Below are 17,470 nucleotides of genomic sequence, written 5' to 3' on the forward strand. Positions count from 1 at the left end.
AATCATGCAAGCTTTATCCAGGTAAGAGATATGGCTAGAGAAACGATGATTTGGCAAGAACAGCGCGTTGAGTTGGTTGAGAAGGAACGACCTGAATACTGGTGATTCTTACCCACCTGTTTAACATGGCCACTAGATTATATCAAGTTGGATATAACATCCCACACCCTCACCTGAGGGAAACTTTACTACGACATTTCAAATTTCTGTGGGAAAGGCACTAATTGCCATGATCGCAACTTCTATGGGAAAGGGTCAAAGTTGATGAAAGTTTGAAATCATATGGTGCTCCACAATGAATGTCCCTCAGAACTTGCTCAAATTGATATTCATATGTACATAGCCGCCTTTCTTCACAATGGGTCTCCCGCAGCTCTGGCCTGTTCTTCGCGTCAGTATAAAGCAACTCGTGGAACTCGCAAATACCGTAACTTACCCTGACTGCAGTTGGGCCACCCAATTCTCTCTCAAGTCCACCCTCAAATTCTCTTGGGGCCGATTGCTTATCTGGGTACATCATGCCCACAACTGTGCAGAGTCCCAATACAGATAAAATAAAAAGACCAAATTGAAATCCAGCAGTTCCAACCTTTTGATGTGTGTATTCTTCTGGTGAAAATATTCCCAAAATGTCGTTATCCTCATGAACTGGCTCTCCGTAATTTCTTCGCTCTTGCTTATCCCACCAGTCGGCATTGGGGTCACGGAATTGACGCTTGACTCTGGGTGGGTTGATATATCCTCCGTTCTTCATGCTGCATTAGTATCCATTTCAGAAATCGAGGTCGAACTACACTAACCATGCCGGGATCTTCAATATCGGTCTTCAGCCTACTTTGTCAGTCTATGTTTCCTCCGACACGAATAACTGCAATCAAGCAGACTGACCAATGGTAGAACTGGGCCGCTGGGGGCAGCTGCCTGACTGGCACATCTTTGTGATATGAGGGTTGTTTGACGTGGGATAATAGAAGTTCGCAGTGGTCGCGCTGCCGCAATTCGTCGGGAGAACATCTGCGAGTTGTTAATCAATAAAACGAGATTGAAATAGTTGGGGTAAGTTGTATATGGCGTACCTTGAATGAGCCTCCGCAGTTAATCGCAACTGATTTTAAAGGTCGTCTCTTGTCACTTGTAATCAGAGGTCGACCGGATGTTACTCGTTCGGTTAAACGTTAAACTAGTGGCAGTTGGGCGGAATCTCGACGCGAAGAAGGTGTATTTTCTTCGTACTTCCTTCTTCAGCACGTAATTTTTGTACAGCGAACGATAAAAGCATCTGGGCATGCTCAAATTTTATGTGAAGGATCCTTATGATGTACGGAACCTTACGAAGTAGTTTTACGATTTCAAATGAAAAGTTCATGAAGTTCAAGGTAGTGTCTAGCCTCCCCTCTCGTAAAAAGTATGACAACCGCGTCAGAAGCTCCCGAGAGTGAAAAAATCTTTGGTAAGGGCAATATTTGAAAATATCCCCAACAACTTAAAATTAACATTTTTAATATCAGATATACCTCCAATTGAAGATGTGCTACAAACCCCTAAAGCGAATGGACATGCGATTGAAAATGGAGATGGAGAAGCACCCCCGAGCAAGAGGCGACGACTCAGCAGCGAGACAAAGACTATACTGAAGCGCAAACCCGAATCGCCTCCCTGGAAGAAAGTCTTAGCAGAAGGTCCAACCTCTTTTACTGTCGATGGGAAACGTAAATCAGGCCGTGTGAATCAGATACCATTGGAGCTACAACCTCCATCCGAGAAGAGGACAACGCGGGGCGCGGCGCAAAAGGCTGTCACCTCGAGAAGTAAACAAGGAAATGCGAATGGCATTCACTCATCTTCAAATCGAGATGCATCCACACCCGGAACCTCCCAAACTTCTAAGAAGTCTACCAGCCAAAATGCATTGAAATCCCCAGTCAAATTATCAACATCGCCAAAGCGCTCGCATCGAAAATCCATACCTTCGGAGCTGAGTTCAACACAAATACGCTCTAGCAACAAAAAATCTACGATTACTAGAGAATCACAGTCAACGCCTTCAAATTCGAGGTTGCGCCGATCGGGTCGAGCTTCTGAGGTTATTCAGAATGACTTTACGAATTCATCGCCAGCAATAGAAGCAGAGAGTATGGCAGAACAGACCCCAAAATCTACACCAACAAAAATTAGACTTCGAGTCAAGCCAGCATCCGTCCCTGTGGTACATCCAAGGTCGCTTCCGGTGCCGCCAAAATTTGGGTCTTTCGATGAGTTCTGGGAGCAGGGGCAAAATATCCCAGTGGAAGCAGGTGGGTTGTACAGCGCCGAAGATGCGGTAATTTTCACCGAGGAAGATGCCAGAAAAGAGGCCCATACAATCATACAGCTTGAAGATGCGGTGGAACGTGGTGTTTTGGGGACTTCATTAAATCGTCCTGAGAAACAAGAGCCCATGCCGCCACAGTATGCCCACCAAGATCATCTTGTAAGAGCTGCCCTCCATTTCAGGATGCTCATGATCAGGGAACAAAAAGAACATCTAAGGCTCGCGAAACAACTCGCCGAGGCATGCAGAGATGAATGGACCCGGCGACAGCCAAAGTCTCATGAACAACTGGAGGCGGAGGAAAGAAGGGCGTCTGAATTGCGTTATAAAAGCGTGCTTAAGAGTCTCTTGGGTACCTGGGAAAATGTTAAAGCAGAGGTCAATCGGCGGCGCCTAGTCGAATGGGAGGCACAGGAACAGGCTCGGGTACGAAAAGCCCTCAACGAAGCTGTGGATATTTCTACACAAAAGCTTCAGGCTCGCAGAGCGCAACAGGATTCGGAAGAAGACACTGAAGATGACGATGATGAAGATGAGGATGCAAATGATGATTCTGATAATGTCGATAATGTCGATTCTGACCCTAGTGACGATGAAGATAATATGTCCTCTTCGGAATCGGAGGCTGACGAAGAGAATATCAAACACGAGGATGAGCAACTTACTGTTGATGAACTGCGCGAAAAATACGCCGCCCTACCAGATATTGTGCCAGCCAGCGATGACAAAGAAATGCCTGGAAACGGCAGCGAAGATGAAGACATGGAAAGCGATCCTTCTATAGACATGGATGATGACACAGATTCTAGCGACGAAGAGGAGGACAGCGATGAGGAAGAGGACAATGACGTGGATGAAGGGAGCCGTGCTGATCTTCTTGGATTTCTTTTACCTTCCGATATCAAAGATCTTGAAACGAGGCAAGCTGAGTTGGGGCCAGTTGCAGAAGTGGTGGAAGATATGGAAGAAGACTCAACTCCAGTCGTAGCAGACGACGCAATGGACTTAGATACCGAGGATAGTGAAGTTCCCCCCATGTCCAATGGAGAATCTATACCGCCTTTAATGAATGGAACATCCAAAAAGTCACCTCTAATCGAAGAACTGTCCACAAGTGAGCACCATGATTCACCTAGCAAGGTAAATGAATTGTTATCTGCAACTCAACCAGAAGAGGTCCCAGCGATGAGTCCCGATCGAAGCAGCCAGCCTACTCCAAGAACAACCGAAACTAAGCCCTCAGAGGTGGATTCGGCATCATCTGTGGATCTTCATCAAAGTAGTCGCCGCAACACACAGAGCGCAACTCCACAACCTTCAAACGGACTGAAAACTCCCGTTCCCTTCCTCCTACGTGGCACCCTTAGAGAATATCAACACTATGGTTTGGATTGGCTTGCTGGTCTTTATGCGAACAACACAAACGGCATTCTAGCAGATGAGATGGGATTGGGGAAAACAATTCAGACCATAGCCTTATTAGCTCATTTGGCCTGCGAACACCAAGTTTGGGGCCCGCATCTTGTCATCGTACCCACTAGTGTTATGCTCAACTGGGAAATGGAATTCAAAAAGTGGTGTCCAGGTTTCAAAATCCTAACTTACTACGGGAATCAGGAAGAGAGAAAACGCAAGCGTGCTGGCTGGAAGGATGATGATGCTTGGAATGTATGCATTACATCATACCAACTTGTCATTCAGGATCAGCAAGTGTTCAAGCGACGACAGTGGCACTACATGATCCTTGATGAAGCCCACAACATCAAGAACTTTCAATCTCAAAGGTGGCAAACTATGTTGAATTTCAATACTCGAGCGCGGTTATTACTAACCGGTACTCCTTTGCAAAATAACTTGACGGAATTATGGTCCTTACTCTACTTCTTGATGCCCTCGGATGGAAGCGAGCAAGGTGTTGGTGGGTTTGCAAATTTGAAAGAATTCCAGGACTGGTTTAAGAAGCCGACGGAACAAATCTTGGAGCATGGCAGGGAGCAAATGGATGATGAATCGAAGGCAATCATTAGCAAACTTCACAAGGTTCTCAGGCCTTACCTTCTCAGGAGATTGAAAGCAGATGTCGAAAAACAAATGCCCGGAAAGTACGAGCACGTTGAGTTTTGCCGTTTGTCCAAAAGACAACGTGAGCTCTATGATAGCTTTCTGAGTCGAAATGATACCAGAGATACCCTTGCATCGGGTAATTATCTTTCCATCATCAATTGTTTGATGCAACTGCGAAAGGTTTGTAATCATCCGGATCTCTTTCTAGATCGACCCATTATGACTTCTTTTCCCATGGAAAAATCTGCGATCACCGACTTCGAGATTAAGGATCTTCTAGTTCGTAGAAAAATGTTCCGTCAGGAGCCTATGTCTAGAGTTAGCTTGGATTTCTTGAATCTCGTGCCTGCGAAGCATGAATCCTTGTCTGGTATCTTGGCCTCTGAAATCAACAGACTCAGTGCCCGGCGTGCTCTAGAAGTAATGAGGGAGGCTCAGCGTGCAAGAGCCCAGAATGCATTTACCAACCTCGACCCTTCAACAGTCAAATCCAATCTGGTGTATTTAGAAAGTGCTTCCAGGTGGGGAAGATTTGAAGAGCTTCAACATTGCGTATATCTTAATGCACTTCGACGACAGCAGAAACCTATCTATGGTAGTTCTCTCATTGAACGTCTAGATCTTCAACTTGATCAGCGCCCACTACAAGCGAAGCCGAAGCGACGAACCAAGTTGATAGAATGGCTGGAGGACTCTTCGCCGATTATGCGTTCAATGATTCCGACATTTACATCACGATCTCAGGCCTTACACACAACCATCCAAAAATTTGCTTGTGTAACTCCGCCTGTAGTGGCGCGAGATATGAACTCAGTCATGTTCACACCCAAGGGTGTAAGTAATTTTCAAAGCACCATCGCCACTCGAGAAACAGATCCATTTCATGAGGCACGCATGAGACTATCCATTCAATTTCCGGACAAGCGTCTTTTGCAATATGACTGCGGTAAATTGCAGACTCTGGACAAGTTATTACGCAAACTACAAGCTGGCGGACACCGAGCTCTGATCTTCACTCAAATGACAAAGGTACTTGACATTCTTGAGCAATTTCTGAATATTCACGGACACAAATACCTACGACTTGATGGAGCTACCAAGATTGAGCAACGACAAATTCTCACGGATCGCTTCAACAACGATACTCGAATTCTTGCTTTTATATTATCCAGTCGATCGGGCGGTCTAGGAATTAATTTGACTGGTGCGGATACTGTTATCTTCTATGATTTGGATTGGAATCCAGCCATGGACAAGCAATGTCAAGATCGTTGCCATCGTATCGGACAAACAAGAGATGTTCACATTTACCGTCTGGTCTCGGAACATACTATCGAGGCCAACATCTTACGCAAAGCAAACCAAAAGCGTATGCTCGACGATGTCGTTATTCAAGAAGGAGAGTTTACCACGGATTACTTCAACAAGATGAACGTACGAGATGTTATTGGAGAGGAAGAATCTGATCTTATGGATGGTGATGCAGCAGCCAATGCAGCCATGGATCGAGTTTTGGGTGGCCCTGACAATGACAAAGATGTTCGACGTGTTTTCGCTCAAGCCGAAGATCGTGAAGATGTCGCTGCAGCTCGAGTTGCCGAACGAGAAATCGATCAGACCGATGCAGCCGATTTCGATGAAAATGCCGTAACAACGTCTGCTACTCCCGGTGGAACGGGAACTCCTGCAGAAGGCGGTCCAACTCCTGGCGCCGATGGAACGCCTACCGCTGAAGACCTAATGGAGATTGATGAAGATGAGCTTAATGCTTGGGGGCAGCCAGTGCAAGGGATGGATGAATACATGCTGAAATTCATGTCTGCTCAACTAGCAAATGCACCCATTGAGTTGCCAAAGGACAAGAAGAAGGGCAAGAAGGGCAAAGACCATCGAGATCGGCATAGACGAAGATGAGGTGTCTGTTCACTTGGGAACGATTCACACGAAAGTAAACAAACTACTTTGTAATTTATTGATTTACCACACATTCATAAGCGCGTGTTTTACTAGAACAGGATTCAATGTGTATATGAGGAAAAGGAAGGCGTTGCAGCGGAATGGAGAGAAATATTTTTTTATTAGGTACCAGTGGCATTGTATGCATGAGATGGAGTTTCAGTGGCGGATGTTATCATTGCGCAGCTTTGGTTCCTTTTGATTTGACATGAGGGGATTGGCATTTTGAGGGAGGGAGGGAGGAGGGGTCAGTGGATGATAAAAAGGATTAGGTGTTGGATGTAAAATTATACAGCGTACTCATCATGTTCGAGATGATAGGAATAGAGAAGAGGCCAACTTTGAAATTATGATAGTCGAGCGAATATGTAGTACGTGGTGTGTGAGTGATGTGTGTGTATAGCTGGTAGTGTTTTCGATGGTTTATATGTATATATATATATGTATATATCATGGATGCGTTCTATCCTCTGAATCGACATGTTATATCATGGCGGTTGAATATCTCGGACGACATGTAAATAAAGTCTTCCAGTCAATCAGTCTGTGCGCCGCAAATGCAAATGTAGATCGCGATGACTTTATCGGATCGGATATAAGACGCTTAAACGGAAGGTCGCTCTGATCCCAACCTCTCGTCTTTTCCCACCTCTTTTACCTTTTACTGGATCTCGGGCGATTTCTGCACCCGCCATCCAATCATGTCGGTCGATACACACGCAACGTCGTACTCTCCATCGTACCATCATCGAATTCTTCATCGGACTAATGCCGGCAGCTCAATGGGAGGGGAATGAATGCACGCATTCCCATTCATCATCACATCTTACATCCCACATACTCGGGTTCGCAACGATGATGGGTCTGAGTATGAGTATGAGTATGAGTATGAGTTTGCCGTGGTGCCGTCTAGTCGTACTGCTGGTGTACACTCATCGTCTGATTATCTAATCGTTGCTTGGTAAGCTCATAGTCTTTTTGTTTGATGGCTCACACATATTCACATTCACATATTCCAGCAGACATACATATATACATACATATATACATATATACATCATCTCAATCGTATACCAGCACTTCAATCCTTCCGTTCTCCCGTTGGTTGCCATGCGTTGCACGGAGATACCTCCGCTTCCATAACCTTGAAAGCCTCATCCGAACATCCCGACTTCCCTTGCTTGAATCCATTGAGCTGAAATCCGAGTAAATAAACTTCACTGCAACTACAAAACTGGAGATTCCTGTTTTTCCATTGGTGGTTCTTCAGAGTTTTCAAGATATATATCATTCCATTATACTACTATCATATCACATTGTCTCGCAATTCAACAAACTTTCTCTGCACGTTGGCTGAGACATCGAATACCTACCACCGACCACCGACCTTGCTTGACGCTGACAGACACGAAAAAGACGATCGCGAGAATTCAGCACTTCAACACAATTACACATCCATCCTCCTTCTACGATATATATCCCTGTCCCTGAAAAGGGAATATACGAGTCCCTCCAACATTCTACTCGAATAAGGATCAAAATGAACGCAACGTCCTCTCTCAATTTCCCAATTCCAACCACCATTTCTCCAGCTTTCGAGAAATGGGGTCACGAGACCATTCGAGCTACTGCTTTCCTTCTTATCCCCACCGAACTTTTCTATTTCTCCATTTACTTCTTGCTCAAGGGGCAGTATGGAAAGTATAAGAAATTATCGGCTTTGTCTTTGGTGACATTTTGGTTGAGTAGTTGGATGAATCCGATTTCGTGTGGCCCAGTCGCTGCGTTGAGGAATTTCGCTGGTTCGTATCTCCCTCCCACCTTCACGTAATCGCGTGAAGAAGCCCACAACGCAGCAATATACTGATTTCGCCTAGTTGCAATTGCGACCCTCAGACTCTTGGATATATATGTCCGACACCGTTCACTGCCTCAACTCAGAAATGATCCGCCGACATGGAAACACGCACTTCTTCTGCTGACGGAAATGCGCTATGAATCCTTCACTCCCAATTTTGTTCGTGTTCCTCGATCCCAGGAGACTTTTAATGAACCTTTGCAATTCGCAATTCATGTTGCTATTTTCTGTGCTTTGCAAGCGTTACCACAGGACTGGGCTTTGGTTTTGGCTTTTGAAGTGCAATTGAGTATTTACATTATCTGGACAGCCTTTCAGTTGTTAGTGAGGTATAAAGGTAGTCCGGCTCTCTTTGGTAGATTGTATGCTGTAGAGAGTCTCGGAGATTTCTGGTAAGTCATCTGATTTTCAAATTTGGAAACTCTGAAATAGGAAGACAAAATTAACAATCCCAGGTCAAAAACATGGCACAATGTATTTTCCGCTCCTTGCGCTTCTCTCGCCTACGACCCCATTCGTCAGAATCTCCCAAAATTAGGAGTTTCAATCCCAATCGCTCGATCGATGGGAATCTTAGCTGCCTTTTTCCTGATGGCCGCTTTTCATGTTTATGCTTTAGCGCCTATGGTGACGGAAAAAGCACTTTTCCGCATCGGAATGTTCTTTGTGCTCAATGGCTTCGCGACGGTGGGAGAAGCGATGGTGTGGGGAAGAAAAGATAGTTGGGTCAAGACGGGGTTGGCGTGGGTGACGGAAATGAGTTTGGCGGCTTGGACGGCGGGCGCGTTGGGCATTCCGAGGGGGGTCCATGGTATTAAGTGGAGTGATATTTGCGAGGTCAAGATTTAGAGGCTGATTGGGTTGGGGAAGAGTATATTGATGAATTGATGAAGCATTATGAGGGGGGTTGTTCTTGGATGATAAGTTGGTTGGTTGAAATGGAATTGCAATATAATGAATATGAATATTAATAACATGAATAAAAATTAAAAATTAAAAATTGAAAATTTGAAAAACTAAAATACAGATACGAATGAATAAATATGATTGTGTAACAATTTCTCAACATATTTTCGGCGATGAAATTTTTCTTACTCTCTTAATTGTGAAGAAAATTCTGTTTACACCTTCTTATCTTGTGTACCTTACTTTACTTTACTTAATTCTTCTTCCCTATCTATACCCTATCTCTCCCTTTTCTTCCTTTCTTTTTTCACTCCATCTTCATCTCCATCTCGTTTCTTAGCCCCTACCATTACTACCCAGGTACACCCCGAGGATGGGATGGGGATGGGGATGCGGGGGGTTGAGAGGGTCTTTTGAGTAGAGTGGTTCTTGGTTCTTTGGGGGGTGGAGGTTGGAGATGGAGGGGCAGAGGTAGGGGGAGGGTTCTAGTTTATGAGATTGGAATTGGAGAGGAGGAGAGGGAAGAGACATATGTAGAGTAGATGTGTGTAGAGTAGAGGGTGGGTACCTTCGCTTATGTGTGTATGTATGTATATATATATATATATTCCATTCAAGTTTTTTTGATATGATTATTTATGGCGAGAAGATCGAACAAGATATTTCTAATTTTCTGGATTATTATTATATTCATTACATTTACGTTTCTGAGGGGATTTATTGTGTCTTCTGATTTTATCTTGAGATATTTTCAGTTCATATTCCTGTTTGGAGATGAAGAATAGAGGGGAGATTGTTGATGGATGGATAGATCTCGCGCTTTTCTATCGTGTTTGGAAGTCGGTCATTATTTCAATCTTATGAGATGCGATGGGATACGATTCGTCGCGTTTACTTCTATTACACAGGATGCGTATACTGCAATTAAGAATCGACATTAAATAACACAAAATCACAATCTTGCTGCGAAACATCTAGATACGCAATCGACGAAATAAATCATGGATAATATTGTAAAATCGAACTATTGAATGAATATTGATTTTTCAGATCCTAATGATGAGCTTCATTGGATATATATATGTGACACTCCAAGAACTTAGACTCGCGATGACTCATCATCTCCACCCACATCTCCTCCTGCCCACTTCTTAAGGCCACTCTTCCCCTAGTTCCTCCTCACGCTTTCTCTTCCTTTCATAACATCCCCCAAACACCCCGCCACAAAAACAAAAACACAACCCAAATGTCCACACCGACACCCGCTCCCCCACATCCCCGCATCGGCGTAGGAATCTTCCTCTTACACCCCACCCATCCCCTCTCAACCCCTACATCCCCCCTCTTCCTCATGGGCCAGCGACTGGGCTCACACGGCGCAGGCAAGTGGGCGCATCCAGGAGGACATCTTGAATTTGGGGAGGAGCTTGAAGAATGCGCGACTCGGGAAGTGGAAGAGGAGACGGGATTATGTTTGCAGAGGGAAGATGTCCGGTTTTTGACCGCGACGAATAGTGTTATGGAGGGGGAGGGAGAGGAGGGAAAGAAGGAAAAGAAACATTATGTGACGATTTGGATGGTGGGGAGGTGGGATGGAAAGGGCGAGGGACCGAGGAATTTGGAGCCGGAGAAGTGCGCGGGCTGGGAATGGGTGCGATGGGAGGAGATGAAAGAGTATGCAGAGGGAAATGGGGAGAGGAAATTGTTTCAGCCTGTGTCCGATCTTTTGAGGACTAGGGGGGAGGTGCTACCTCCTAGTTTTGGGTAGGGGGTTGAGGTTGAGTTGCGACTTGACAAATTTAAGGGCAAGCCTCTTGATTGAGAAAATGATTTTATTGATGTTGAGAGAAAATTAGGATAGAAGAATATCAAGACCACACATGACGTAATATAGTGTAGAAATAATGATTTCTAGAAGCTAAATACTATTGACTGATGCGCCACACACGCAAATCCAATGGGAAATTTGGTGACTATAAAGATTGTTTTGAACATTTCTATCGGTCCAAGATGTCAATTCAGATGATTGTGTACACGAGCCTATGATAGAATTTAATCGAGAACATGTTATGTAGAATTGATCTGTTAGTTAAAGTACAAATTGACCAAGGAAACCAATGATACTTCGAGCATTATTTCGCAATTCTTTGTTTGAATGCAAGATTCTCCTTCATTCGAGTAAATTGAGTGTGCTTCCGAATTTGAAAATTAGAAGTAATGATAAACGGCAAACAAAGATGATGTGACGTTTCAAAGCGCCCAAGGTGATTTTCGAGAGACTTGCCAACATCATGTTGTATTCGTCTAGACTAGCTTAGATCCTTCTCGCAATATCGGCAACATCCTTGGCATTCTCGATATCCCAGCAAGCATCGCTCGCTTCCTTCACGGATTCGCCTAAAACAGCAGCGCACTGATCTACGAACTTCTGCTGTAGCATTTGATCATCCATTGGCACCTCCACACTTCCAATTGCATGCTTGACATGTTTTTGAACTTCTCTCCCATTCTCGTATACGATAGTTACTATTGCTTCATCAGCACCCAAGCTGCTGTCAGCGACAGCATTGACTCTGTCGCGGACGGAAACAACTTCTTCGCTTTGAACTACGTGGTCTTCGTATTGACTCGGAGTTCCTTTGCCAAATAAAAGTCCTATGGCAGCTCCGTGATAAACACTGAATTTGCCTTCCAGTCCATCTCGGGGCTTCTTCTTTCCAGTGAGTTCTAACACAAGAGGATGGACTTTTGCTTCAATGGATTTGATATCCTTAACACCTAACTCCGCACCTTCCACGTCAAGCTTGAGCTGAGAGCAAGCATCAATAATAGGATGAATCACAATCCCACATGGAAACGGTTTGAAGCTATTTCTCAATATCTCCCACCTTCCAGACCTTTCTATAGTGGGTAGACCAAAGCCATCATTAGCTCCCAACCATTTTGCTAAACTTTCTGCAACATCTGGCTTTGTAACACTAACAATGTTGGCCCAGCCTCTCTTAGCTTCCAAAGCTCGTTCACTACTAGTGTAACCACCCTGAGCCAACACCGCAGCCATGAGACCATTTTGAGCTGCACGACCGGGATGAAAAGCCTTGGTGTGCGACCCAAACATTTCTCTCAAGCCAACGACTTGTGTTGCGGCGATTCCCAATGCATGCGTTGTCTGATCAATAGGAAGATTTAACAATTTCGCAACAGCTGCTGCAGCCCCAATAGAGCCTGTCGTGGACGTAATGTGCCACCCTACATCGTAATGTTCTGGCCAGACTGCGAGTCCAACTTTACATTCCGCTTCGATGCCTACGATCAAGGCGAGTAGGAATTCTTTCCCGGAGAAACCACCTCTCCATTCTGCGACTGCAAGAAGTGCACTGGCTACTGGACCTGTGGGATGGATGATTGTATCGAGATGTGTATCATCATAGTCGTGCACGTGAGATGCGATTCCGTTCAACAACGCTGCATGCTGTGCATCGACACGACGAGATCCCTTGTGGCCAAGCAATGACGCCGAGGGAGTACCAAAGAAGGGAGACAAAGAGGTATACTTTCATGATGATTCAGTGCATGAAATACATGGAGATATGGAAGCTAGAAATGGAAACTTACAGCTATAGTAGTTGCTGGATGGCCACTTCCACCAATTGCGCATCCTGCCCAGTTATAGAAACTTCGCACAGCAGCTCGGATGACATCGGGTGGTAAATCGGAATATTTTAGACCATGTGCCCAAGATGCCAAATATGCTGTAGCCATTTGATCCGGTCTTACTAGAGCAAGTGGCGGAGATGCTTCGGAGATAAAAGAATGAGGTACTTGGTGTCACTTGAAGAGAAGGTCTCATGTTCTAGACTAGTATGAATGTACTGAAATGGCCAAGAAACTAATGACTATAGAATTAAATACATATGGTTGAATATTAATCAAAGCTAGATTGGAAAGATGCACGAAGATTGTTTCTTGAAGTAGGTATTTGAAATAGACGGAAGAACAGTTCCGCATAGTTCAAAGGTGGATAGGGAAACCCTTGAAGCTTGTGGCCAAGGTGACGTTTTCTCAGCTAGGATTAGTCGACCCGCGTCGACATGCGGAGAAGTTATCAAACTGGTGGGTACCCCACTCCACATAATAGGTGAGGAAGAAAGCGTGGAAAGCTTTCTTTCCAAGCCTTGTAGTTGTTCATTAGCGCGTTACATATTGCATGCATATTCTTCAACACCCACTACTTCAACGGTATTAATACTATTGGCCGCACGAGCTTCAATTATATTGTTTGCCACAGAGAGATGAACCTGATGTGCTTCAGACCCAATGCAAAATCCCTCAAGATGTAAAGTGCGGGGTTGAGCTTGTATATGGAAAGGACAACCCATGGCCTTTCAGAAATACACTTTGATAAGAGATAAAATATCAAGAAAAATGACAGGTATTCCCATGCCAATGAAGCGTCTCGAGCTCTACCTTTGTACGTGAATCCTTTCTCTGAATATATATTCGGTGATCAGAACATCACGTAGCTCCGCTGGGAAGCAAGCCATCGGCTGTAACTAAGCGACAACAAAAGGCTATCACTATAAGACGACCATTTAGGAAGGGTCGACACTTGAAAGATAAAATATCATTGTCAAAGCCAGGTGACAATTGAAAACCTGCCGACCTACATAAACATTCCTCTTACCTACGCTATCATTACCTAGCATTCCAGTGAATCTTTAATTCAAATCACTTGTCATTTCCTGGAAATATGTCAAAATTCTTTGGTCTCCGAGGTCAGGCACTTCATCGAGCAATGATTTGGGCTGTCATCATGCCCGCTTATATCCTGTGAGTACAGAGAGAATCTAGAATGAAAGCTAAATTACATTACCTAATGTTGTTGAGGTGTAGATTTGGGTACAACAATGCTGTGAGTGCTGCTACTCTCCACTAAGAACAACAAAACTTCAGACACAACATGGTATAGCATTGCTGAACCCTTTAGGTCGCCGGTGGACTACTTAGTCTACCCTCCTGGATCAAAACTTTTCCAGAGCTCAACACTCTTACTGTCATAGGCACCCAAAAAACCAACAACTCTCGGTTACAGGTAAATCAAGGCGAATAGTTCTCATGCCTTTACTTTTTCATTGACTATTTCAAGGGAACTGTCGTTGCTCTCTATACTCTTGGATGCTTTTTTGGCGCCTTGTCCTGCATCAGAATAGGTGATACTCTAGGTCGCAAACGAACAATCATGCTTGGAGCAGCAATCAACATAATTGGCGCTATCCTTCAATCGTCGTCTTATTCCCTGGGTCAATTAATCGTTGGACGTCTTGTTTCTGGCTTGGGATTTGGTGCCTTGACAGCAACCGCTCCAAACTGGCAATCAGAATGTTCTAAAGCGCATCACCGTGGCTCGGTGGTGCTTCTTGAAGGGTTGTTTATAAGTGCAGGTTTAGCAACCGCTGCTGTTGGTCACCCTTTTCTCTTTTTCGCGACATTTGTTTTACTCCTCAATCATCACGGACCAAAGAAGCAATAAAAAACTGACTTGAATCAGTGGGTAAATTTTGGAATGTCTCATTTGTCCGGGGGAGTCACTTGGAGATTTCCGCTAGCACTATCCATGATATGGTCCATTATCGTACTGATCACCACGCCACATATGCCAGAGTCTCCTCGCTGGCTGGTCAAGAAAGGGCGAACAGAAGAAGCAAGGGAAGTTGTGTCAGCATTGGATGATAAGCCCATAGACTCAGCTCAAGTCCAGGCCGATATAGCAGAGATTGAGGAAGGCCTTGCAATCACCGGGAAAAGCACATTTCGTGATATCTTTTGCATGGGCGATGAACGCCTTTTCCACAGAGCTTGTCTTGCAGTATGCGGGCAAATGTTCCAGCAAATGAGTGGTATAAACGCTCTCGCTTTCTATCAAGCTACAATTTTCGAGACTGGCCTAGGGTTATCAGCACAAACATCCCGTGTTCTTAGTGCTTCCGTATTTACGTGGCAGACCTTTTGTTCGCCGATAGGAGTTTTAACCGTTGATCGATTCGGAAGGAGAAAGTTGATGATGTTTGCCGCATTTGGAATGGGATCCTGCATGGCGATTATTGCTGGAACATCTTCCCAAATTACAAACACATCATGTGTCATCGTCGCTGCAGTATTCATCTTTATGTTCTCGTTATTCTTCCCTACCGGATTCCTAGGACTGACTTTCCTCTACGCTTCGGAAGTTGCACCGCTGAGCGTTAGAGTTCCTATCACTGCCATGTCAACAGGTATTTATACGACAGGAACCACTGTTTGCATTTGTATTAACTGAGTACTGTAGGAAGTGCATGGATTTTCAATTTCATTGTCGCAGAAATAACACCGGTGGGGTTTGCTACTATAGGATGGAGATACTACATGGTATATGCTTGTATCAACCTCTTCCTGATACTTCCAGGTGAGTAACCGTCCAAACGACAGAGGAATAGAGGCATAAAATGCTGACTTTGCTGACAGGTGTATACCTTTTCTTTCCGGAAACCAACGGCCGTCATCTCGAAGAGGTTGATCAAATATTCCTCCGGAGCAAAAATCTTCTCGACACGGTACGAGTGTCCAAATGTATGCCCAGAGGATCTGTTAGCTCTACCTCCACCGGTGGGATCGAGAAGAATGAAGTTATCCTGGTTGAAAATATGGAAGAAGCTGTTTGAGGTTGTTGTGCTTGGCGCCAAGTATCACAACAGCTCTTGTGATCTGAAAGATCTCAGATGTCCAGCTGGTTTGTTAAATCGGTGTAGCACTGCCGGTAGCAGATACTTGAGAATTCGTATGATAAAAACCTGAATCTTATCCTTGAACATCTGGTATGCAAGTCCACTTAGACTTTGATTAAAATCTGGCAAATAAAGCATGAGACGAATAGATGAATGTAGAGTTCCTGTCTTGACGTACTACCCAAGATCCCTCGCAGACGCGTTTGGCTACTGCAGGGTTTCAAGAGAGAGCTTGAAAGGTGCGCAATGCTAATTTCGAGGTTTGCAGGTAAATGGAAATCTTTACAACTGGAACTACCACGCGTAGCTACGAAGTCCTCGAGTTTTTGGCCTCTGACTCTTTCACTTATGTCTGCTGTGCAACTCGCAAATTCCCATTCCCTGCATTGCATGCAAAAGTGATACACAACGATATATCTTAGACAATGTTTTGTGGTATAGAAGTTTGTGATAATGGATGTGTATACATTACGATTGTCATGCATCATGGAAGCTTTAGTTCTTCGAACCTCAATCGCAAGGCATTCAATTATTCACTTTGTCTTAGAGTTAAGTGGTGTGGCCCCAAAAAAGCCGAGAACAGGCAGAATAGAGGGGCGTCGCGTTGTCAAGCTTCTGAATGATACATCTTACTTTCTTCCATTCCTTCACAACCTCAACTTCTTAGAAATCATAAATCTGTCCCTTTGAAAGTTTTCTTCAGGCTGCAAAGATCTTTAGGATACGTGGTCGTGAAATATCCAGCAAAATCGTACAAGGTGTGCGTCATTTCGTCTGAAGCAAGAAGGTGAGGGGTATTATAAATAGATGAATGCCATCCCACTAATCACTCTGATATCTAGTCTCTCTTCATTTCCGCAACACATATCCTTCTCTGAAAGATCCATCACTCATCTTGTTATCTACTACGAGCTGCGAAAGCTACTCCTCTGCCAAAGGAGTAAATTCAGTATATAAATTAGACATAGCAAGTCATGGCATCGGAATTCTTCGTTTCCCTTTGGGAATCCATCTTCACACCTGGTCCAACCCCCGTCCTCCTTGTTGCAACCAATGCCGCATTCGCAGCCCTACAAGTCGTGTTCCTCTCCCTCTTGATCGCTACATATAGTATCCATTTCGTGATTCTATCGTTTCTTTGTGGCGGGTTATGGTGGGCTATAAACTGGTTCGCCGCAGAGGTGAAAGCGGTGAAAGAGCAAGAGGAAGCACGAAAGAAGACAGAAGCGGGAGTTGGAGGAGACGCTAGTGATGTAGAGACTGTTGTTGATGAGGAGGGTCCACCAGGGAGCAAGGAGGTCGAGGTCTTGGAGGCGAAGGGGGAGTTGAAGAGCAGAGCACATTCTACGGGAGGAGGAAACAAGAGTGAGCCCAGTACCGAGGATGAGTGGGAGAAAGTCAGCGAGAATGAAAAGGATAAATAAACATCGCAGAGGCGTGTTGTTGGAAATGATGGTACAATGTCTGGAGGAAAGATGGGAGCTTGAGGAAATACCCGGTTACTTAGATGATCATTGAATGGTGGTGTACCTGAAGTACAAAGCTTGAAACTTATACAAAACAATATGGATACCCCCACAGCATACTACAATGGATGTTATTTTCCACCGTTTG

The 17,470-nt window shown here is 44.6% G+C and overlaps 7 protein-coding genes across 9 annotated transcripts; 5 read left to right on the plus strand and 2 right to left on the minus strand.

Annotated features, from left to right (window-relative positions):
- Positions 1–92: 92 nt before the first annotated feature.
- Positions 93–1,181, minus strand: BCIN_06g06130 (hypothetical protein). The gene is made up of 5 exons (XM_024693654.1): positions 1,077–1,181; positions 889–1,014; positions 801–824; positions 437–748; positions 93–380 (listed from the first exon to the last, which is right to left on the minus strand). Exons 2-5 carry the CDS (start codon positions 1,012–1,014, stop codon positions 354–356), a joined length of 489 nt encoding a protein of 162 aa, XP_024549440.1. The 5' UTR covers positions 1,077–1,181; the 3' UTR covers positions 93–353.
- Positions 1,182–1,244: 63 nt separating this feature from the next.
- On the plus strand, positions 1,245–6,899 carry Bcswr1. Its single transcript, XM_001549179.2, has 2 exons — positions 1,245–1,450; positions 1,509–6,899. Exons 1-2 carry the CDS (start codon positions 1,408–1,410, stop codon positions 6,287–6,289), a joined length of 4,824 nt encoding a protein of 1,607 aa, XP_001549229.1. The 5' UTR covers positions 1,245–1,407; the 3' UTR covers positions 6,290–6,899.
- Positions 6,900–6,997: 98 nt separating this feature from the next.
- On the plus strand, positions 6,998–9,229 carry BCIN_06g06150 (hypothetical protein). 2 transcript variants are annotated; one of them, XM_024693655.1, is made up of 4 exons: positions 6,998–7,292; positions 7,351–8,133; positions 8,209–8,581; positions 8,645–9,229. In XM_024693655.1, exons 2-4 carry the CDS (start codon positions 7,872–7,874, stop codon positions 9,036–9,038), a joined length of 1,029 nt encoding a protein of 342 aa, XP_024549441.1. In that variant the 5' UTR covers positions 6,998–7,292; positions 7,351–7,871; the 3' UTR covers positions 9,039–9,229. The 2 variants fall into 2 exon arrangements, with proteins under 2 accessions (XP_024549441.1, XP_024549442.1); XM_024693656.1 differs by having other exon boundaries at positions 7,354–8,133.
- Positions 9,230–10,124: 895 nt separating this feature from the next.
- On the plus strand, positions 10,125–11,038 carry BCIN_06g06160 (hypothetical protein). Its single transcript, XM_024693657.1, has one exon. It carries the CDS (start codon positions 10,342–10,344, stop codon positions 10,861–10,863), a length of 522 nt encoding a protein of 173 aa, XP_024549443.1. The 5' UTR covers positions 10,125–10,341; the 3' UTR covers positions 10,864–11,038.
- A 245-nt stretch (positions 11,039–11,283) lies between these two features.
- Positions 11,284–13,007, minus strand: BCIN_06g06170 (hypothetical protein). The gene is made up of 2 exons (XM_024693658.1): positions 12,711–13,007; positions 11,284–12,648 (listed from the first exon to the last, which is right to left on the minus strand). Exons 1-2 carry the CDS (start codon positions 12,855–12,857, stop codon positions 11,410–11,412), a joined length of 1,386 nt encoding a protein of 461 aa, XP_024549444.1. The 5' UTR covers positions 12,858–13,007; the 3' UTR covers positions 11,284–11,409.
- Positions 13,008–13,752: 745 nt separating this feature from the next.
- Positions 13,753–15,942, plus strand: BCIN_06g06180 (hypothetical protein). The gene is made up of 7 exons (XM_024693659.1): positions 13,753–13,925; positions 13,989–14,007; positions 14,083–14,187; positions 14,242–14,553; positions 14,644–15,367; positions 15,421–15,537; positions 15,597–15,942. The coding sequence occupies exons 1-7, from the start codon at positions 13,846–13,848 to the stop codon at positions 15,791–15,793; spliced, it is 1,554 nt and encodes a 517-aa protein (XP_024549445.1). The 5' UTR covers positions 13,753–13,845; the 3' UTR covers positions 15,794–15,942.
- Positions 15,943–16,311: 369 nt separating this feature from the next.
- On the plus strand, positions 16,312–17,463 carry Bcpkr1. 2 transcript variants are annotated; one of them, XM_024693660.1, is made up of 2 exons: positions 16,312–16,643; positions 16,699–17,463. In XM_024693660.1, exon 2 carries the CDS (start codon positions 16,831–16,833, stop codon positions 17,278–17,280), a length of 450 nt encoding a protein of 149 aa, XP_024549446.1. In that variant the 5' UTR covers positions 16,312–16,643; positions 16,699–16,830; the 3' UTR covers positions 17,281–17,463. The 2 variants fall into 2 exon arrangements, with proteins under 2 accessions (XP_024549446.1, XP_024549447.1); XM_024693661.1 differs by having other exon boundaries at positions 16,312–16,616.
- Positions 17,464–17,470: the final 7 nt, after the last annotated feature.

The sequence above is a fragment of the Botrytis cinerea genome, chromosome 6 (assembly GCF_000143535.2).
Source record: "Botrytis cinerea B05.10 chromosome 6, complete sequence".
In the NCBI taxonomy this organism is placed as follows: Eukaryota; Fungi; Ascomycota; class Leotiomycetes; order Helotiales; family Sclerotiniaceae; genus Botrytis; species Botrytis cinerea.